We start from the raw sequence: 23,994 nt of genomic DNA, 5'->3' as shown, positions 1-23,994 counted from the left end.
ACAGGCTGAACAGTGAAGAATGTGGTGGTGATGAAGGTGGTAGGCAATGGAGGGAATGTATGGACATGGGCATGGAGATGGCAATGGGGATGGCGATGGCGATAGGGATAGGGCCAGGGCTAAGGCTAAGGCTAGGGCTAGGGACCAGGGCGAGATGAGGCAAGACTAGGTAAGGTGAGGTGAGGTGAGATGAGGTGGGACGAGCCTAGCAAGCCCAGCGGCATGGACAGCCATCGATGGACAAGCAACCATTCACATGGTTCACGGTGGCGGATGCAGCTGGGTGTGAGAGCGACGGCGTCTGTTGCAGCTGTGCCGCCGTTGCCATTGGTTGTACACACACACACACACACACACGCACACACATACACAAGCACACATCGGAGGCATTGCACAGTGGCAGCTGACTGGGAGGCTGCAAACAGCCACAATATCGACTGAAGTCGAATTGCGAACATCTCTTCCTAAGTAGGAAAAGGCTTAGCTGGGAAAACAAACTTAATTGGTAGGCTGTGGAAAGCATATCTAAGAGGATTAGAAGACATTTCCTAAAAAGTCAGCAACGAAAGCTTTCTACATTTCTTATTAAAACTTTACGAGACATAATAATACTCGTAATTAGAGTCCTTCTCAAGTAAATCTTGAAAACTTTAAGTCTTTCAAAACTGCTCATGATTATTTCTTTGAAAAAAAATTAATCATCATATAATACATTTTACATTTTAGTAATTTATAAGTGTATTTTTAACGTTTAATTTCAAGATGAATTCAGTTTTTTTTTTAATTATACTTTTATATTTATAACTTAAATTAAACTTATAGTTAAATACAAATACAACTTTAACTAGGTTTTCAGTCTTGATGATGAATTCAGTATATTTTAGCTTTATGTCGCTCGGTCTTACGAGCAGTTCCATTTTTAGGAATTTAGGAATTTTTAGGAATAGCTTTAATATACAAGGAGGAGGATTAATATTTTAAGAAGATTTTTTATTTAAAATTCCACTTTATTCATTTCTCTCATTGCTATGTTTTTCTGTTTGTTTTAATGAAATCTCATTTATGAAGAGACTTAGACTCTCTAGTTAACACAGCTCACATATTGATCGACTTAAATAGAATTTTGCGATATTGAGAGAGTTTTGAGAATTGGACTCATATTCGAATGAATAGAATTTGCGATATTGGGAGAATTTTGAAAATTTGACTTATATTATCGATCCTACAAGGACAAAGGCTTATATTGTCATTTTTTTAAAAAAAAGTATGAAGTGTTTTATACTTGAAATAAAATGTAAATACACTAATAACTGATCCAGTGTGAAGTTTGTAAAAATGTTTACAGTATTTTTGGATTTAAAAAGGCTTTCATCACCTGCCTTTTTTTCTGTTTTTTTTTTTTTTTTGTTTGTTGTTGTTGTTGGTGTTGAAACATCACGACATTTCCCCCTGAATGGGCGAAAAAAAAGCGTTGCCAAGTGACAAATGTAATTCACTTTTGTGCGCTGCGGATAAGTGGAAGGCACACACACACACACACATCCTCACACATCCTCACACACTCACGCACACTCTCACACTTGTGCATAAGTGCAAAGTACCATTGTTACCAACGATGTTTTATTTTTGAATTTTTTATTTTTTTTTCTTTGTTACCCCACATTTTGACGCGCTCGTGGCCGCGGATGCTGATGCCTGATGCTGCCGCCGATGCTTTTGTTGTTGTTGCTGTTATGGTTGTGTGTGTGTGTGTGTGTGTGTGTGTATTGTTGGAGGTGGAAGTGGCGGCCGCAAGCTCTTTTTGCGAACCCCAAGTTTCATAACACTATAAAGATGAAATTGAAACCGATTACCGCACTCTTGAAAACGATCAAGTACCACGAATGCTCGCGGACACATTTTACTCATGTAATTTTATTGCGGGTCCAAATGATTGGCAATTCTGGCTGAGAGACAAACGCGATGGTGACGGCGGACGACCGACGACCGACGACGGACGATGGACGATGGACAGCGAACGGCGGATGGTGGATGGGTAAATGCGAATGCGAACGCGAATGCGAATGCGAATGGGGCTGACTGGTGATGGCGAAGGCGCAAAAATAACAACAACAAAAAACCAGTTGCTGCACAATGGCGCATGATGATGATACTGAAAATGCTGAGATACATGAAAATACAAACAACAACAACAAGAACAACAATAACAGCAACAGCAAAGGCAACACAAATCGTCAAGCAAAGCAAAAGCTAAAGCTAAACAGTTAGTTGAAGCAGCTCGACACACTACTTGTACATATGTGCGAGTATGCGTGTGTGTGTGTGTGTGTGTGTGTGTGTGTGTGTGTTTGCAGATGCAGGACAGAGAGTGGCAGACAATGTTAGACCTTGTACGACTCTTACACCTGCCCCATGATTCCCTTTTGATGATGAACCGGCGGCCGATTCAATCCAAAGCCAATCCAATCATTCAGCAGCCGCAACAGCACACACATACACATTTATAAATATGCATGTATGTACAAGTATTTACGTATGTGCGTGTATATAGAAGTGTGTACTTGGCAAATTCGTGTCTTGCCAACGAAAGTGTAGCAAAGTTTTTAGACACAAAGTGATGGCAAAGCAGAAAGCAGTTGAAAAGTATGGCAATCTTCGGCCATCATAAAATGTGCGAAGGCAGGCGGCGGCGAGCCCCGACAATTCTGTCCCCACCCCCTCTTCTCTCGCCAATCGTAATTCCCAAGCCCGAAGGCGCTGCCTACATACTGCCCAGCTTCTCAGCCCCAGCTCGAGCCCCAATCTCGGCAACGAACCGCGTGCAGTGTCGTAGATCAGCCAACATCAGCAAAACGAAAGAAAAAAAAAAGAAAAAACAGCCACTTATCTCGTCTCAGCCTCAATAAGAAAACGGGCGACTGGACAGCAAGCTACACTGCTCATATCTCACCTGGCAGCGGTTCACTTCAACAACAACAACAACAACAACAGTAACAACAGCAGCAACAAGCCATGAGAATGAAGTCGGAAAACGCGCTTCTCTTCGATACACACACACACACACATACTCGAAACGTAATGCAGCATAAAAATAAATAAATTAGACCCCCTTTTGAGATACCAACAAGATTATCTACGCGGAAGAGCATTTCCTTTACAAAAACAAAAACAACAAAAAAAAAAAAAATGAAAATAAATAAACAGCATGGCACCGAATTTTGCGTTCATTTCGAAAAAATTACTTCTAAGCTGTGATCGGACAGGCGCAAAAATTGTGGACAAAACTTTTGCAATTTTGCCATCTTCATCTAAAATGTGGCTTAAGCTTAATTGGATTCTTGCCACGATTGCTAATTCCAGCAGTGTTTTATAAAATGTTATCTATTTCGAAGCAATCGATTAATTGATGAAATATCATACAAATATCTATATATTGCTTATAAATTAGAACAACTTCAAAGATAATGCACATAGTTTTTTTAAAAGGCGGATGGCTGTCTTTCGTTTTTAACTCCCAAAACGTATATGGTTTTTTTTTTTGAAAAATTGAAATAGTTATCATTTAACTGATTTATTTATAAACATTTTATTAGGATCTGAAAAAACGAGAAGGCTTGGAACCCAAAAATTAATGTTTCCACATTTAATAGTTTGATACTTTTAAGTGGAAAGTGGTTTTTTATTAATTTTTAAGCATCATTTAATATTCTTTTTCATTATATTTTTACATAATATTAGAATTGTTAACAATTGAGATATATTTTGGTATCCCTTTGCTTGTAAAAGAAAATTTTATAGTGCAGTTCAATTGTTAGTCGGCCTTAACAAATTAATGTTTTCCAGATACCTACATTTGTAAATGATAGTAGTCTCGCATTCGTCGCTAGTTGAGAAAACATAAATCTGCATTGCGTATACGCCCTGTCAACAAATCGCTCATCGTCATACTAGATATTTAACGAATATATTAGTAGGTAATAGACTTGCAAGCTTTGGGAAAATAATAATATTAATAAGTGTTATTATTAACCAACACACTGTGTCATTTGTCTACTTCTAATTGCGTACTGTTTATATAGAAGTAGCTAAATTTATCTTATTCCACTTAAAAAGCGGCATGCTCCGTTCTGGCAAGGGCATGAAGGAAGCAGCCGTGTGACATTTACGCAAACATTCAAAATTAAGTGACGGCCAGAGTCCGCCAGCCAACATTCAGCGGATCGGGCAGCCAGCATTTAGGCAGTTGGCGTTAACAACCTTCGGTCAGTCGGGCGGGCAACGAGACTGCACTTCCAGACTCCACACATTTGGCTTTTATGGCGTTGAGTGTGTGGCTTCGACATTTAGGCCGTAACTAAACCAGACAAAGTTGATCAAGCTTATGTCGAATGGATGGCCACATTCACAGTGCGCGAGGACAAAGGGACAGACTGACAGACTGTCAGACCGACAGACCTACTGACTGTGCCGCCTTCCTACCTCGTCGGGCGTAACTAAGGTCCAAAGAAGAATACGATCAGAAAGGCGTTGCCGCTGTTGCAGGCAGCGGGCGGACGATCGGACCAGCGGACCAGCGGTTGACTGAACGATGCTGCTCAGCACGGTATGTGGTCAGTCGTTTGGTCAGCACTATGGTGATATCTACATGACCAAAGTCAAATGCAATCATGTGTTGTTCAGCCTGAGCTTCAGGGTAAGAAGGTGTTTTGCATTCGATAGCAGATCTGCTGGGAATCTTCGGCAGAACCTAACAATCAATCCGCAGGCATGCCTATCTTGAAATCACAAATCATGGTCGTCAGCTTAGGAAAATGACTGTAAATTTCGTTACAAAACTTTTAGGCATTCTAAAAAACCACAAATATTGCAAAGTTACCAATAATTTTAAATTCCAGATTAACTTCAAATGCCATGCACATTTTAAACGATCTTTTATGAGAAAGATGTCACCAAACCATTCACAGTTTTATAAAAAATAAAACATATCCGTGTTTGAATATTTTTTTTTAGAAATGTGTAAAGCATTTTAAAAAACCACTAGTAATAATAATTTTAAAAGTCCAAATTAACTTAAAATGCCATGCCATTCTAAAATATCTTTTATGGCAAAGAAGTCAATAAACTAAAAAATAAAACATATTGCTTATTGTATATTTTTTTAGAAATGTATAAAGTAATCTGTAAAGACAACCCCTTTTAATTAGCAACCTCATTTTGGGACGTTCACAATTTTAAATAGGCCTTTGAAAATGGTATTATCAACTGAAAATGTGCCTGAAGTAAGCTCTTCAAGAAGGCAGCATACGAGTATGATTTGAAAATCGCAGCAGACTGGCTGGCTGCGAATTACAGCAACTGGCTTAGAACCGGATCGATTTGTTTTGTTTTTTTTTTTTTAATTCTGAAGCGCTTCGAGCTATTCTGGTGCTCTATATACGAGTGCCAGTATGTATCTGTATGTAAGAGTATGCATGCATATGCAGTAATCAATTTTCATTGCCACTCGCATGCGATTCTCGAATGCGGAATCACATAATTCCAAGCGGTTTCAGTATGTAACATGACAGATAATCATTTGATGCCGTCTAAATGTCGAAACGCCCTCTGAATCAGAAACGCCGCTGGCTGGGTCCGACGAGCTAATAACACACATACATACGGATATACTGCTCCACAGACTATCTGCGTTTTTACAAATATGAGTGTGTCTCTTTGCATATGTGTATGAGGATGATATGTTTGTGTGTGCGTGTATAAGTATTCGAGTGTCTCTGAGTCGCCGCTTCACCACCCATTTGTTTGCTTTAGCTGCTCGCTTTAGATTGACAGACTCGAGAGGCTTTTGCAAGTGTTTTGGGGCGACACATAAAGTCCCCTCTGTTTTTTAGCCCCTGCCCAACACTGGTTACTGCAATTGCAATGCCAGGGATGGATGGCATTGGAGCAGGCGACGAAGACGAACTATTTTTCCCCGTTAACATGTTCACTTTTCAAGTGTTTCCTTTGTGACTGGCTGAGCGCTTGTCTACCAGTATATGCATATGTATGTATGTGTATTTACAAATTTATATACACACATACACATAAGTATGTATATAATGCATGGTCGAACGCTCCAAAGGCCGGCCGGTCGCCTGGTCGGCAAAAGGCACAGTTTGGCATAAACACTGACACTGCCATGACGTGTGCCTTTCAAAGAAACGTGAACGACAATGAGCCCGGCAAGGGGAGCCCACGAGAATGCCAGAGTGTGCCGGTGTGAGCGCGAAAAGCGAAGATTATAATACCAAACAACTTCAGAATGTTGTTGTTGCTGTTAACCCTTATGCACAAATATGATTTGTGTATTTGGTTGCGGTATTGCGGAATAATTAATTAAACGAATTCTGCACAAAGACCCAAATCCAAATATTGTCACACACATTTCAAAGTCTCCCATGGCGTGGAGGTTATACTCGTAAGCTAGTTTCTACAGTCTAACTTCTATAAAACGGCATCGTCATTAAAACACCAGCGAAACGCACTTCAAACTAAAACTCAAGCACATCTAGATAGCCTAAATTATAATATAACTATATGTAAATATCTGTAGCACGCACGAACAAATAAAATTAAAATTAAATGCAATTGTTCAACGTCAATTAAAATTAAATCAAATTTTGCAACTCAAAATAGAATTAAGCTGAATTAAATTGGAAATGAATATGTATTGTAATGACTAGCGTAATAACTTAAAAGTAATCAGTTACTTGTAACGCTAGGATAAGTTAATAAATAAAAAATAAAAATAAAATAAATAAAAAATAAAAATAAAATAAATAAAAAATAAAAATAAAATAAATAAACATACTATAGTGTATGGAGAGAACTTCTAGCACGTTTTCATATCTATTTTTGCACATAAACTCAACGAGTGCTATAATAATACATCCAAAATATCAAAATATATTATGATAAAAATTTGTAACAAGTGTCGGTTCAAAGTAAATAAATAAATTATATAAAATTATATATTTAATGGAAATTTTGTTTACCACATTTTCTCACTTTTTCAATTGCAATTATTATTATTATTATTATTATTTTTTTTTTTTTTGAGGATTTGTTAGATTTTAGAGTTTAAATGGACACTTCACTGTGTATATTTTAGGCTATAATTAAACAACTTAAGCTCATTCAGTCAGCGTCTGGTCGATTCCACAGTCGCTTGCCTGCACAGCAAAAGGGTTAAGGCCGAAAAATGTTGGGTTTTTTCTTCTTTCGTTTTGTAAAAGACTTTAATGAAAAGTTTAGTTGATTTGACGTCGCACTCCAAAATCGCGCGCCGCACATTCAAGTCAAAGTCACTACAGCCACGTCCGGCGAACTGACGGGCGTTCCAATGAGAATGTTGAGAGTGAGAATGGGTATGGGTATAGCTATAGCTATAGGTATGAGTATGGGTATGGGTATAGGTATGGGTACGACAAAAAAGTCAACCTGGTTGACGGCGTTGTTGCCATCGTCGTCGTCAACGCCATTGCCATTGCCGTAGTCGTTGCCATTGCCGGCCGTAGAGCTGTGGCACGACAACACGACATCATTTTGTACGTCACTCAAAACGTTCGTACGCTGTCAGGGAGACAGTTCAAAAATGAAATATATACATACACATTATAACAAATTCTAAAACGCAAAAGAGACACACACACATAGTCAGACAGTCAGTCAGGCAGTCAGTCATTTAGATAGTCAGACAGTCAGTCAGTCAGTTAGCCAGTTAGTCAGTTAGTCAGATAGTGAGGCAGTCAGTTAGTCAAGTCAGTCAGACATTCCATGCGGCAGTTCGTCAGTCATTGTTCACTTGTTCGCTTTTACAGGCAGAGGCACAGGCAGAAGCACAGGCAGAGGCACAGGCACAGGCCCCAATGGTTCGTCTATTTAGATGATAGGATGACAGCACGATGTTGAGCAATACTTTTGCGCTCACTTGCTCGATTGCAGGTCGGTTCGGGCAAGGGGTCAGCCGTGAGCTTCAGGAGTGCTGGCAACGATGACACGGACACTCAACCCTTCCAACTAACTAGATAGTTATATCGCCAGTGTCGTCGTTGTCGCCCTCTTCCTTTTTTTTTTTATTTTTAAGTACTTTGTGATTTTTCGTTATTGATTCAATTACATTGTCAATTGGTCCCTCTTTCATTTATGCACAAAACTTGACTAAACATTATAATTTATGTTCATTTGCATGTTGGTGCTTTTTGTTTTTTGTACAATTTTGTACTCGTGGGCCAATCCCCAGCCACGTACGCCCACACATCGGTAACGAATTTCCATGCTTTCGAAATGTGAAACATGCATTGGTATTGGCTATGCTATATATTTAATAGATGTTAATTTTTTGAACGTTGACATGTGCCTTTTAAAATACATAATACACAGCTGATAATTCCGCTAATTAATTGCCTCAACATTTGCCTAGCTAAAAACAAATTTCGACGCTTAACTGACGTTGAATATGAAGCTAAACAAACTAGAAAAAATTGTGAATATATATTCACATCCTAGATCTCCTTTAAAAACCACTTTTCAATACATTGTTGCAACCGTCATGACAGAACGCATGATTGGACAATTCCAATTCCAATGCTACCATATAATTTAATAATTGTCCTTCTTGGACAGATCTTAATTAAAGAATAAAGATTTAAAAAGAAAAAAAAAACACATTGTCGACTTTGACACATTTTTTCGTTCAACATTTAAAGTTTTTGATATACTTGATATTTTGAAACTTTAAAAACTGATACCTCTCATGAATAAATTGGAAGTTGGATTGGACAATCTAATCTGTAGGAATAGCACAGTTTGGGATTGGAAATTCATTTTTAACTAAAATTTATACATAGATATAGCATATAAGAGTTCAGTTGTTAACTGAAGAAGTCATTTTATTTTATTTTCTTGCTCCATCTTGCTTAAACCATCAATTCATTATTTGTTTTCTTGATGAATTTTTAATTTTGATAAATTATTTATTTTGATTATGTTTCAATTCAAACAACAATAACATTAATATCTTCTGAGTTCAGCACTAATTTATTTTTGAATTTATTCCCCACTTAACTGCCTCATAATCCATTAAAGGCCATGTAAAGGCCATGATTAATATTTTCATTAAATGTAAGTTATAATAATTAGTTGCCAATATATCCAGTGAACCAATGTTCCCAACATATTTGCTCTTGTTTCTGCTGTGAAGGGTATATTAGGGTATGTTAATCAACAACTGGCGGAATGTCAAACAAATTTGCTGATAATACCTACAATATATAATGTGTGTATGTATGCATATACTTGTATGTGTGCGTGTTTATTTATACGAATGCTTTGGAAACTGACAAAAACACCTAAATGGCTCTGCTAATAGGCCGATTAAACTTTTGTGCTAATGACAATAATAATTGATTAGCTCCTTTAATTGGTTTACTTTTTTCACATTGTGACATATGAACGTACATATGTATTGCATATGCATGTATACAAGTATGTATGTATTTGCGTTAAATTCATGGCCATGGCGCACACGTCGTAGAAAAATGTTTGTGTGCTTAATTAAAAAAGCAAAATGCTTTTTAAAGTAAACACCGCAGTTGCAGTTCAGGAAATGTGCGGACATTGAATGATTTAATGAGAAAGGGTATGCCAATGTCGTTGGTTTGAGAGGTTAACTGCACCCACAAGTACAGAGCTGTAGGAATGTATGTATGTACTCCTATGTGGGAATACTTGCATGTGTATATACAAGTATATATAAATATATATCTGTACAGATAGTATGTAAATTTGTATGTACTATATGTATGTATATTTGTATGTATGTATGTATGTATATTTGTATGTGTGTATGCATGTATTTATAACGTCGTGGCTGTGATGTTCGCCCAAGCACTTAGCACTTCTTTCGTCTCGTTTTAACAAATATTCGGATTAAATTTTACGATCGTTTATTATGTTTTGTCATTTGATTTAAATTAGCACCATTAGGTTTGCTTTTGCATTCAACAACAACAATGGCAACAAAAAGTCGAAACTTTAAAGCGATGTTCAACAAGGCTTTATATTTTCTTTATTCATGCAAAATATTTTCTACTCATGAGTATTTGACAAAAATTTAAGCAAACAACAAAGCACGAAATGTGACTTATGTACCTACATACATACACACATATTTATGTACCAGATGTGTAGTACTGCAAGCATACTTATGTACATACCTCTTAGCATTGTTTATTTAAAAGTACGTAGCACAAATAAATAATTGGTTACATTTTTAATTCATTTTTCAGACTTTGCTCACATGCTGGATGCATTACCTATTCTAGAAATAGGCTTTTATACCCATTACTCGCTGTTTGGCTAACTGGTGAGTAATCCAACTGCATAACCTTATAATAGACTTTGTAGCTGCATCTGGTCCTGCGATTCCTTTAGGCACAGAGACGTGTAGAGCATCTAAAGGTCGGACACTGTACAATTCAGCGATCGACTCTTTATATTGTCAAAGACTACATAGTTGTATTTTTCTGAATAGGAGGTGGAGTTCGACTTTTGGGGAATGCAACACAATAGAGTCACAAAGCTATTAAAAACTGATATAAATCCCATTAAACGTGATGGCTGAGCCACATCAACAAAGCCGCCGTCTTTGGCTTTGCCTTCAATCAATCGTTTGTTTGCTCCCGGCTACAAACAAGAATGATTCTTATGCTCTCCCTCTCTCTCTCTCTCTCTCTATCTATCCAGCACCCCCCACCAGTTTATACTGCTCTTCTGAAATATTTTGTTGTTAATGTTGCTGCTGTCGCTATTGCTGTTGTTAATATTTTTATACACCACTCCAAGATAACTTACCCACATGTTTGCCTTCAGACCAGTCTGTTGAAAATATCGACTGATATCTAAAGAAAGTGCCTATTCAGAAACATCCGAGCAACGCAACTTCCAATAATTTAGACATCAATATTGAGTTTTGGATAAAGCTTAATCTTAAGATGATGGTTTTAAAGGATTCTTGCCTGGCTTATTATATTTTGTGTAGCAAAACGAAAACATATTGTGGAAATGCACACTTTCCTTACCAGCTCGCAGGGAGAAAGCTAAGGCATGGATTTATTCCTGAATCAGAGCCATACCTGGTCAGAAACAATGAGAAATGCACAAAATGATTAAGGAACTTATATATATCTAAGATATATTTAAGACCTTCGCTTATGATGAACGCACAAGGAATTAATTTAAAACTCAAAATGATGAGCTAACTTTTACCAACAACTATTAGCAATCGCATTTGTACTTTTGAATCTAAATAGCAATGATTGCTGTATGTATTTAGATGAAAAAGAAATGCTTGCTTCGCGCCCTGAAACTAAATATTGCACGTGAATTCAAAGCCCTTGCAGCCATGCAGACTGCCAAGTGCAGGAATAGTCTCGTGGAATTATGCCTTTAAAAAAATGAATAAAGCGGTGAAAACAACAATACGAAGAATGCAGCACCCTGCTGTGCTCCAAACATCACATCTGATCAGCTAAAACCTCGGAACGGTTCCAAGTAGCGCCACAAAACGAACGAGTGCGAGCCAAAGATATATATACATTTGTCGCCCATAATACCAAGTCCTCATCTCGATCCCGATCCCCATCCTCATCCTCCACAGTTCTTTGGACCAACGTCGTCTGTCCGTCTCACAGTTGTTGTTGTTGTTGTGGTTGCTTGGTGCTGTGGTTGCAACAGCGGCTTCCGTCAACGATCCCAAAAGCGATTTGCATAATAAAGATTTTGTTGAAATCACTCTGTTAAGCTTTGTTCAGCGGCAGTCAGAGGCGTTCATAATCAAAACTAAAGTGATGCGACGCGGCGGTGGTGCTGGCGGTGGCGGTGGCGGTGACGGTGGTGCTGGCGGTGGCGGTGTTGTCGGCTCTGACAGCGGCTACAGTTTTTAAAGCGTTAGCGTTGGGTGCGCTACCAACACACACATTTCTCATATGCAGCAAGTCGTGTTGACACTTTTTATGTGTTTAATAAATTAAGGTTTACAAAATAGAGAATAAAACCAAAACCCATAACATGGCTCTTGGGTATCACGCTTGAATGTTTCGCGGCTGAATGCATTCATGTTGCCGTTTAATGGTTGACATTCAAAATTTTGTTGGACCATTTGAGGCACATTTATAGCTTCTGTCGCCTTATGGCTTCTGCTTCAATGCCCAGGTGGACAGTCGGGCGGCAGTAAAGAAAAATAAAACAACAACAGCAACAGCAACGAATGCGAGAATCAACAATTGATGCTGAAAAAGGTGATTTTTAAGAGAGGTGTACGCTTGGTTAGATTGAATTTTCTCCCCTTTTTTATTTTTTTTTTTAATTTCGTGTTCGTTTTGCTTAAGCTTGAACAGACATCAGTTATATGTGTAATACAATATGTCACTTAATGTATAAGGAAATATGCACAAATTATATTGTAGTGGCTGTTAAAAGGAGCACACACACACACACATAGAGACAGCATCAAATTCATATACAATTGGACAGGCAGACAATTCAGATAAACGCTCTAGCTTTCTGTGAAACTGGTTTGGCAAGAATTTCGTATTGAGCCAAACGCGGCGCAGAAACTAAAGAAAAAATATACACAGACCCACCTATATATATATATATACATATGTATGTACGTATGTATAAACGTATTAACTGAAAGCAATTAAAACTAGCCGACGTTCATCTCTTGCTCGTCGTCATCGTCGTTGTCGTCGTTGTCGTCGTTGTCGTCGTTGTCGAGGTAAAAAAGTAAAGCAAAACGATTTTGCGGCTGAGCTGAAACGCAAGTAATCGAAATAAATGTCATTACAACAGCAATAACAGCAGCTTGAACAGGTGGTAATTAAAATACAGTTTGTATATCATTTAAATACAAGCATACATATGTATACGACATATGTCAGGCGGGCCATTAACAACAACAGCCACAATATCAAGTGTCCCATTGCAAAAACTGACTAATTACCAACTGAGTTCGTGATTATCGGTACATCCACATATGGAGTTTTTTTAAAACAAGTACATGCCTACATACATACATATTCGTTAATCGAAATGGTTGTTTTTGAATGCTACCTCAATTTCAATAACAAACATCTCGAGTGCTCCTCACTTGTCTTCTTTTTACACACATTTTGTTTAAAATAGAATTAGAAGCGCATCGAAGTATCCCGGATTTAGAACAACTTCCCCATAACACTTGACTTAAAACTGGACTAGACCGCAAAAGAGAAATCTCAAAGGTTTAGATTTTAGTCTAGTGTTTTTAGACAGACTTTTGCTGAAGCACTTCTGTTTTTTGATGTCCTTAATTCCACTTTATCCTTCAAGTACAGGCTGCACAAATATATATTTAGGACTCGATAGCTGCTTTGATAGCAAAAAAAAGAAGGTAAATAATATTTGCCGTAGATGAAGCCAGCATACTTAATTATACAGAGACATATAGCTCAGGTGAATATAAAGAAACACCTAATAATGGAAGTCTATAAAATTGTGCAAAATTATGCAAAGTTTTAATTTATGTGGAGCCCCTGTTGTGGCTCAAAGAAGTGGCGTTTAAATCACTCTCAATTTTCAAGTAAGCCCCGACTTTCGACCGCACCATGATCTAACTTATTATTTGGCATTAACATACGAGTATGTATGTATGTATATATGTATGTACGTACAAACATAAGTATGTATGTCTTCGACTGTTGCTTCCTCAATGGCTGCTTAGTCGAGTACCTCTTATGTGGTTTGTTTGTATGAGTATCGAATATAGCCACATCGTTGATCATAATTTGCGTTAACAAATGCGAGTATACATACATACATACATACATACATACATACTTGTACATACATACATACATACATACCTACTAACATTCGTACGCACTTCGACGATCGTCAGAAGCGCGCCCGATCGCTTAGATAGCAGCCAGTTTGGCCTACTCCCCGAGAGCTGTGCGGCTAGACATCGACTCTTGTGCGGCGGCGCATAAGAATGTGACATGGGAACTTCAAGTGCCCCGGCCCGACAGCACGAAGAGCATCTCCGTCTCCGTCTCCATCTTCATCGTCTTCTTCTTGATCTTAGTCTTGGTCTTCTTCGGTTGCTGACTGCTACATTGTCTTGTCACGCCGTGCTCTCCAATACTGCGGCGCATGTCCAATGTGTCCATGTCTGGCGACTCTTTATAAATACATATACATACATACATATATGGATATGTATGTGTGTGTGTGTGTGTATGTTGTGCTTGGCACAGCTTGCTCTCAAAATGTGAAGTATCCACTCAGAATTTGTCACATCATTATTCTTATTTTTCTTTTAAATAATCATATGTATAAACGTGTTGCACGTCCGCTTGGGAGGTCCGCTTGGCCAGCACTTGGCACTTGGTCTTTTGCTGGCCATTTCGGTGGAACTCCTTGAAGATCTACAGTTGACAATGCTTCAGACAGGCGGGCACACAACATTGAAAAGTACATCAATGACACGACATCTATAAATGTATATTAGTAGATATTTTCTTTAACCACCTATGAAGTTTTACTTGCTCTGGCATTCAACCGAAATGTTTCCATAGAGAGCAAGATTAGATTGTTTGCAAAATACAAAAAAAAAAAAACAAATAGTTGAGCAAGAAAAGAGTTTGAATTCAAAAAGTTCTACTAGTTGGAAAATCAAGCAGGTGAATAGTTTGAAGACCCATTGATATTGTTTTGGATACAATTCTTGATAAGGCCGATATGGCCACACAAGTGGAGTGCATACAAGTAGTTTAAATTTAAATTTAAGTATTCCCCTTCCTCAGAATCTTTCAGTCAATTAAATTCATTTTTGGGTTTCGTTTTCTTTTTCACCATATCGGTATCTGCAGGCCCCTAAATACTCGCTTATCTACCATAGCTGGGAACCAATATAATCGTAACAATCGAAAAAACTGTATCAATTCGAATTTCCATTTAGACTAGACTATTACTATTGCTACTACTGTTATAGGTTATATTTTTAGATATGCTGTTTATTTCATATTTTTTTATACAATACGATTATTAATCGAACATTTTCTCTTTCCTTCTAGCTTTGGCCACACACACACACACATCAAACTCAAACTCAAACTCAAACGTTGCTGCAATACGAAGTTGAACTTAAAGATAAAATACATAAGAAAAAGCTTGCAATTACAACTCAAAACGATCAAATAATATAATATATATATACAATATATACAATACAACGAATATATCTAGTCTAATCGCATCGTCAGAAATAAATAATAATCGGTATTATTGTAAATTGTAAGCGCCACTTTGATGAATATTGGGCAGGAGCAAGAGCAGCAGAGTCGTATTGGAACAATAGAGACGGATAAGCTAGCAGTTGATTATCCGTATTTATTTGTCACGCCACCGCAGCAGCACTTGCCGTCCCCCCTGCATGTATCCTTTTACCCGCCGTCACCGCTGCCGCCACCACTACTGCAACCACCGCTGCCACGACACCACATCGATCGAGATCGTGAGCGAGAACGAGCACGAGAACGGGAACGGGAGCGCGAGAGCGTTGCTCGAGGATCGTTGTCGCTGTTGAGTCATGAGGATCGCCAGATCGCGCGCTACGTTGTTGGGACGCCCTGCAATCGATTTAGTCACTCGGAAAAGAGTTATATCGCATGCATCAGTGAGGCATTGAGACAACAACAACAACAGCAACAACAACAACAGCAGCAGCATCAACATCAGCATCAGCAAGAGGGAAGCATCGAAGCTTCTTTGGCCTGGGGCAGCAGGCCGCATCAGCAGCTGTCCCCAATGGTTATGACACCCAGTCGACGCACTTCTTTATCGCCTCAGCCTCAGCCACAGCCACAGCCTCAGACACAACCACAGCCGCCGTCGCCGTCGTCGTCGTCGTCGTCAACATCACGACACGCTGCTGCCAATGCTGTGCAATCGATGAATGCACACTTCACTACTCTGGCGCACGCGCAGATGCAGTTTCAGTCGCAGCTGCACCAGAAGCTATCAGCAGCCCGTTTGCCGCCCAGTGGTCATCTGGTCAACTACTTCCGCAATCCCAACCCGCCAAGCTCGCCCACGGAAAAGTCTCCCACCAGCACCACTAGCACTAGCGGCTGCACCACCAATTGCACCACCAGCGGTGCTGCAGCCTCCGGCGGCATGAGCACGGCCCAGCTCAATCCGCTGAGTGATTTGCAAAACATGCAGCCCTTCGACTTTCGCAAAATCAATTCGGCCACTCTGAGCGCTTTCTCGGCGCTGCCGCCACCACTGCCGCTTCCACAGACGTCGTCGTCGTCGTCGCATCCGCGCGACATGAGTCCCACGGAGTTTGTGCATCAACAGCATCTACAACAGCAGGCGGTGCAACAGGCGGCGGTTCTTGCGCAGGCGCGGCGGCGCATCAACCAGGCAACCACCCCGTCGGAGAAAAGTGCGGCAGTTGCTGCGGCGGCTGCAGCCGCGGCCCAAAGCAATCAGTTTTTCAGTGCAATTGCCCTGGCCGGTCATCCGTTGCCGTACCATTTGCCACCACCACCGCCTCCACCGCATGCACCGTCCCAGCTGCATGTCTCACCGTCGAATGTGGGAAGTGGCGCCACCGCCAGTGGTCTGACGAGCAATCAAGTGGCCGCCATTGCCGCTGCCGCTGCCTCATCCGTAAATCCCATGCCACATGCTCTGATGGCGGGTCAGGCTTTTGCGGGCATGGCCTCCAATCTGGAGCTGGCGGCGACCGGTGGGTCCAAGGGCCAGAACACGTGCAAAGCAGACGCTGGTAAGCCAGTGAACAGTAGTCAACGCGAAGAGCACAGTCATGTGCATGAGCCGCTCTCCATGTCGCCCAGCAACCAATTCCATCAGCATCCACACGCACATGCACATTCGCATCCACACTCGCATACGGTGGCGCGTTCATCGGCCTCCTCCCCCTCAGCAGCAACGGCAGGGTCCTCCAGCATTGGCGGAGCCGGCAGCAACTCATACCAAAATCAGATAGTTTCAGATGCATGTCTCAAGTCGCGTCATATGTCCGGCGATAAGTCAGGCGGCTCCTCCTCGTCTTCGTCACAGCGCATCACACGTCTAGCGGTAGCGTCCAATTTGCGAGGAGGTCGCAAGGCGCACTCACCGGGCAAACGCCAGTGGGGTTCCATGCCAGCAAATCTGGGTACCCAGTTCATTAATCCGGTGACGGGCAAGAAACGAGTCCAGTGCAATGTTTGTCTGAAGACCTTCTGCGACAAGGGTGCTCTCAAAATTCACTTCTCGGCCGTACATCTGCGTGAAATGCACAAATGCACTGTAGATGGCTGTAGCATGATGTTCAGTTCCAGACGTTCGAGGAATAGGCATAGCGCCAATCCGAATCCCAAGCTCCATTCACCGCACTTGCGACGCAAAATCTCCCCACATGATGGACGAAGTGCTCAACCGCATCCGTTGCTACTGCAAGCACCTAATGGAATAATGGCGGGTCTGGGTCCATTTGGCACTTTCCCATTGTTAACACCACCGCCAGACCTGAGACATCACTCGATGGGTTCGCTGGAACTAAAGCATGGTCAGGAGTATTTGCAACGATCCTACATGGATAACGGTATGCTGGGACGCTACGAAGCCCAACGTGGACGGGGTAAAGAGCATTCGGAGGAGATGGATGCCGATATCGATGGTGACGATGATGACGATGATGAAATATTGGAGGTTGGCATACAAATCGGCGACTACGACGATGATGATGGCGATGATGATGACGGCGATGGCATTGTGGTTGTGGGTGATGAATTAGATAGCATACCGGAGAAGGCGAACCACGATGATTTTGTCATGGACAATGAAAGTGATGAGCGATCTACCTTAGGTGACAATACGTCAGGAATCTCTAGCCACAGTCAAACCAAAGAAAAGAGTCTAGAAAGGACGCATGGAGTAGGAGAGGTGGGGGAGTTCAATGCTGAGGAAAATGCCGATGTGGATGCAGATGTGGATCCCGATAACATGCATGGCGAACAGGCTAATGATGACTCTTTAAGTGTAACTGATTCATGTGGCGATACGAGTGGACAAACTCCTGGTAGTTTGACAGGAAATGTTGCTGGTGCTTTAGGCGCTTTAGCCCTTGCCAGTAAGCGCAAGCGTAAGAGTCAAAACCCCGTACGCTGTACTGTGCAATCCGATGACAACTCCTGTGAGAATTCCCTGGATTATGATGTTGCCGCTGATCTGTCCATCAAGAAAACAAAGCCGAGCGACGATGAAGCGGCCGCATTAGATGCCAAGCAGTCAGCCAAAGAAAACTCCTCAAGTTCCAGTGAGTCAACCAAGGCAATACCCTCACCGCCCCTAACACCCTACGCATCGACAGATCTGAGCAAGCACACCATTAAATCCGAATTGGAAGAGCCCCAGGCCAAGCAGGAGCAAACCTTGGACCTATCGCTAAACACAACCGCCAGCATTGGTAACTCCGCTTTGGAGCCAGCTGCCAACAATCCAACATTGGCGAGTTCCAGCATTAAGCAGGAGCCCATGGATGAGCTAATGCATTATGCCGATAGTGATGAGAATCGCTATTTGCGCATCAAGCAAGAGCTGATGGGCGATGAAACTCTGGGGGGCTATGGCAAGGAAATCGATATGGATGGCAATGCGAAGAGCAGCAATAACAACAATGAGGACAAGCTAACCGAAGACAGTCCCATAACACCACCCACAGAGCGACTGCTGAAAGCGGATGCCAATGGTGATTACATTGCCGAAGAGCCCGAGGTGCCAATCGATAAAGAGAATCCATTGAAGTGCACGGCATGTGGTGAAATATTTCAAAATCATTTTCATCTCAAGACGCACTATCAGAGCGTCCATTTGAAATTGCATCATAAGTGCAATATCGATGGCTGCAATGCCGCCTTTCCCTCGAAGCGCAGTCGGGACAGACACAGCTCCAATTTGAATCTGCATCGCAAGCTGCTATCCACTAGCGATGATCATGGAAATAATCATCATACGCCTGCTACCGCCGCTGCGGCTGCTGCAGTTGCCGCTGCCGCCGCCGTGGATCCCTTGCTGGAGTTCATAAACATAAATAATAATAAGAACTTTGGAGGCGGTGCGAGCGGACATGCGGCCAACATGCCAAGCTCAATTCAAGCCGAAATTCTGGCGCGCCTATGTGCCGGAGCTCGTGGGCTAAATGTGCCACTCTGCTTTGAGGCACTGCAGCATCATATTGCCGCCGCCAATGCCGCGGGCAGCGTTCGCAGTCATGGGCATGGACAAGGTTTCTCCCCCGAAGCTCCGCCCCAAACGAATGCCTTCCTGAGCGATCCACGTCTACAGCTCAATCACATCAGTAACCCGTTGCTGTACCATGGACTGTCACGTATACCACGCTTCCCGCCGCTAGCGCCACACATGCTGGCCAGCAGCCCCTTCCAAACGTTGAGTCCCTTTTGTCGACGCACTTCGTCCGATTCGAATTCACAGCATTCGATAACGCCGCCGGTGGGCACACGTTCCTGTGAGAGCACCTCATCGTTGGGGAACAGCAACAGCAACAACAATAACAATAGCGGTAGCAACAACAATGCCGCCTCAAAAACGCACTCACCCACCCAATACCCAACAATGCGTCCCGTCTCTCCTGAATACGATTCACAGCATGCGGCTAGAGGCGGCATTGGAGTCGGAGTCGGCGTTGGAGTCGGCGTCGGCGTCGGTGGTGAAGAGGAGGCCGCCAACAATTCGCTGCACTCAAGTCCAGGCAGCTCGGTGGCTGCGACTGCGGCTGCGGCTGCGACTGCGACTGCCCATCATCTAGCTCAAAGGCAAACACCCGATCGCATATCATGACCATGTACCTCGTATTATGCCAAAGCACTGGCATTTTATCACTAAATGAATCAAAACTCCCTTGCCCCCGAGAGACACATGTGGACCATGTGGACCGTGCAGACCGTGCAGACCGAATAATCCACTCCATGTGTCCATGGCCAGTCTCTCGCTGCCGCTGTCGCTGTCGCTTCAACGTCGCTTCATTGTCGAGCTCCACTGACATGCAATATCAGGCTAAAAATCTTAGTAATACAGCATTGCTCATAATCACTTAAAGGAAAGGAAAGGAAAGGATGAAAGGAAGGCGCAGGCGGTTGTCAAAGTCAGGAGGTCTTTGTCTTTTAATAGTACATTAGGAGTAAACATCAACCGCGCTCATAATAAATCAACTTTTACTAGGCTAATACTATATAAATATAAATAATATTAAACACTAGAATGATCAACTAGCATTTTTTTTTTCTATATATATAAAACTTTTTTTGAACATGTATTTATAAAAACTGTTGTTTTGTGTACAAGTATAAATTGTAGAGAATTGAGTGAAATGGGAGGAGTAACAAATATTAAATAATAACGATAATATTGTTAGTGATACTCGCTTAAATATATAAGTATAGTAAATAAGTATCGCATATATGTAATTTTTTTTTTTTAATTCAAAACCTAAGTGTATTTGTATTGTATGATAACGAGTCAACGACAACTTTGCTTTCAAGGGATAAAACTGATTTGATATATTTTCCCGTACACTAACATTATTTTGTTATATATATATAATTTTTTTTTTTTTGTCCTATAGTATCATATAGTGGGTTAGTTCTGAATCAATAAACAGGCAAATACCTTCAACTTCTCTATAAGCTATATATGTTTGCAATAAAATATCAAGAAAACAAAAAAAAAAAAGAATTGTTTCTTCATTTCTCTGGTAATTCAAGGCACATTATTGTAGGCTGTTGGAGAGTAAAGAAATCCTCCAATACTTGACAAGCTTTGGCCTCCAACTGCATTTGCTGGAAATACACATTTAACTGAGTTTCGAATAGTTGGCTCAGAAGCCCACACATCGCACAACACCCAAAGGAATGGTGTTGCTGATATACAGGATGTCCATGTGTTCATGTGATTTATTTTGGGGCGATTAAAGAAGAGCTCGTAAATTTTCGAAACTCTCTTTCTATCGCTCTGTCGCTTGCTCCCGTTCTCATTTTGTCTGCGAGGGCGTGATTGTCTTGAGAAATAAATACTATATATGCACCATTTTATTCAGCATTTGTATGCATTATTATCGTCCAGGTTGCTGTTGTTCTTGTTCTTGTTGTTCTTGTTGTTGTTGTTGTTGTTGTGCGTGTGGTTGTCCATGTCAACTCCTTCACCCCTGAACCTCACAACGACCCCAGGCATCTAAATTAATAGATACTACATACAGATATATACTATACTATATGTATATCGAACCCTTTCGTAGCACTGGCAGTACTCGTCCTCGTCCTCGTCCACGTCCACGTCCTCATCATCGTACAATAGGAACGCAGAGAAAATAACAGAGAGCCTCGCCGTACTGCAATTTATTTAAAGTAACATTTTAGTGTTTCCTTCCGCTGAAATTCGTTCTCTTCCTTCCTGTAAGCAAGGCTCGAGGAAAAACAACAGATTGTGGGCAAATAAAATTGCCACAATGTTATCGTTAAGCCTGCAGCGGACACGCAGAACAGAAAACAAGACAGACACTGTATACACACCCATATGTGTATAGTACATACGAGTATGTACGTGTATGTACGTGTATGTACGTGTATGTATGTAAATGCAGCCTTACACATGCCCCTCCCTCTTTACATACACACTACCATACCATACATGTGCTCGTATCCAGCCATATGGTGGCTATATATTTTATTCATTTCTTTAATATAGTATGTGTACGTATGTAAAAGGCTAACACATGTAAATGCAATGACGTCTTTTATCTACAACTACATACATACTACATACATACGTACATACAATATGTATATAAACGGATATGTAGATTTGCGCCGCAAACTTCTTGGCCAAAGCTCGAAAGTCTTTTGGCAGTAAGACAAAGAAACACCAAAAGGACTTGAAGTGTAATGTGTGAGGAAATGGTCAGAAAGGAATTACTGTCAGCTATCCATTAGGCTTACCCCAGAATTCTAAGTTATAGTATACTTGTATATACAAGTATGTACGAGCACAACTGCACATAAGAAGTGTGCAGTCGAAATCATTATTGATATCGGATTCTCCACGTACCAGATCCAATTGTTTAAGTTTATGAGTTTAGTATTTTAAAAAAACACACACCTATGTAAAGTCATCCATCTGTAATATCCAAATTTTTTGCCATTAATTTAATTTGCAAGTATGTGTAATCTCACATCTTGCATCAATTTTGCAGCTCATTCTCTGCTACTTAAATAATAATAATGTCAAAAGAAGAGTTTAATATACCGTAAAAGACAAATTGTCGCCAGGTCGAGCCTCCCATTCCATAAATATTATTAAAAAGACTCGTACCGTTATACAAGTAGAAGGCCAATATTGCAGTAAGCATTAGGGACCGATATACTTGTATATGTCAAAAATATTCAAAAAATTATAAAAGGCTGTAAAAGTGTAATTCTTATATCTAGTCGTTGTAGCTTTAATAAAAACCTATTTTCAGTTTTAATTACTAACAATGGTTTTCGTTTAGCAATGTATGGTATCTCTGCGCTCCAACAACTCCTTCCATACTCCCATACTCGTATTCAGACCTAGCCATTGAACTAGCTCGAATAAAACACACAAGTTTTGCAACGCCAAAACTATCGTACATCGTCCCTAATGGCAAAAATAATATGTAGATTCCCCATTCCCCATTACCGTAGTATAATGGCATGAAATTCGATTTAAACAGGCACCGAATTAAAGCAGAAATAAACAACAACTTAGTACATGCACCCAAACATGCTTACACTCATGATTGCGAAGAGAGTCAGGCATGTACCCATATACCCGTAGTACTCGTATATATACTATAGTAAGTATGTACTTGTACATAGAAGTACCATTTACAGAATGCGCCGCTTGTATATCACTGCACATAATCGAGTATATATGTATTTACTAAATTGTATATGTGACCATAGGACGAAGTCAGGTGAGTGTTAGACAGTCGTTGTTTACTTGTATATGTATGTGTGCATACATACATACTCGTATGCTCGTATGTGCAATTTATTCGTGTGGCCATCTATGTATGTATGTAGTTATGATGCCATCGAGAGTGCAGTCAATGTCTAGTCTCTGCCACAGTGGTGTTGGGGGGTGTTCGTGTTACTATTCGAGGGTCCCATTGCCATCGGGTTAGCGCCACCATGGCTGAGTTCGCTATTTTTACGAAAGGCTGGAAGGGACGGTGTCGCGATGTGGCAGCCAAAAAACTGATAATGTATTGCTACCAACTGCAACTAATTTGTTCGGCAGGGAGTGCAAAAATGGGTGAGTGGGAGAGAGAGACAGAGAGACAGACAAAGACAGACAGAGAGAGAGAGAGAGAGAGTAGCGGAGTGGGTGCCTCGCGATAACTATTCTAGATATGCATTCGTTAGTTTAGATTGCACTGGAAGTCTACAGTTGTACATATAACTGCATAAATGTATGTACTTCCTATCAGTTTAATTGAAGCGCTGAGCCTCCCACACCTACATGTGTGTGCTACACATACAAGCATACATGTGCCCGATTAAAAATCGCCCTCTTAAGCACCTAAAATCGTTAAAATTATACAAAATTATTTACAGCGAGCATTTTCAAATGCAAACGTTTGCCCAACTTTTAAAACAATACGCCATTCCTTTAATCACTCTATTCCCTGCAATCTTAAAAAATCTGGTTTTATTTTTGACAAATTTTCAGTATTATTCGTAAGACCTGCAAGACAGTTGGCTAGAGACGAGACATTTCAAAATTATTCCCATTTTTCGTCTGTTTTTTCTTTTATGTTTCTCTTTCTTTTTAGACACGAATTAGGAGTCTGCCAAAAATAAA

The 23,994-nt window shown here is 40.8% G+C and overlaps 1 protein-coding gene across 1 annotated transcript; it reads left to right on the top strand.

The window, feature by feature from the left end:
* Positions 1 to 15,993: 15,993 nt before the first annotated feature.
* On the top strand, positions 15,994 to 20,420 carry LOC115627988 (the record flags this gene model as incomplete). Its single annotated transcript, XM_030523884.1, has 1 exon — positions 15,994 to 20,420. A coding segment is annotated over one exon (3,960 nt), but the record flags the coding sequence as incomplete, so codon positions are not given.
* Positions 20,421 to 23,994: the final 3,574 nt, after the last annotated feature.

The sequence above is a fragment of the Scaptodrosophila lebanonensis genome, unplaced genomic scaffold (genome assembly GCF_003285725.1).
Source record: "Scaptodrosophila lebanonensis strain 11010-0011.00,11010-0021.00 unplaced genomic scaffold, SlebRS2 tig00000098-arrow-pilon, whole genome shotgun sequence".
In the NCBI taxonomy this organism is placed as follows: domain Eukaryota; kingdom Metazoa; phylum Arthropoda; class Insecta; order Diptera; family Drosophilidae; genus Scaptodrosophila; species Scaptodrosophila lebanonensis.
The sequence above is the reverse complement of the archived record's forward strand: the minus strand, read 5'-3'. Positions and strand labels throughout refer to the sequence as shown.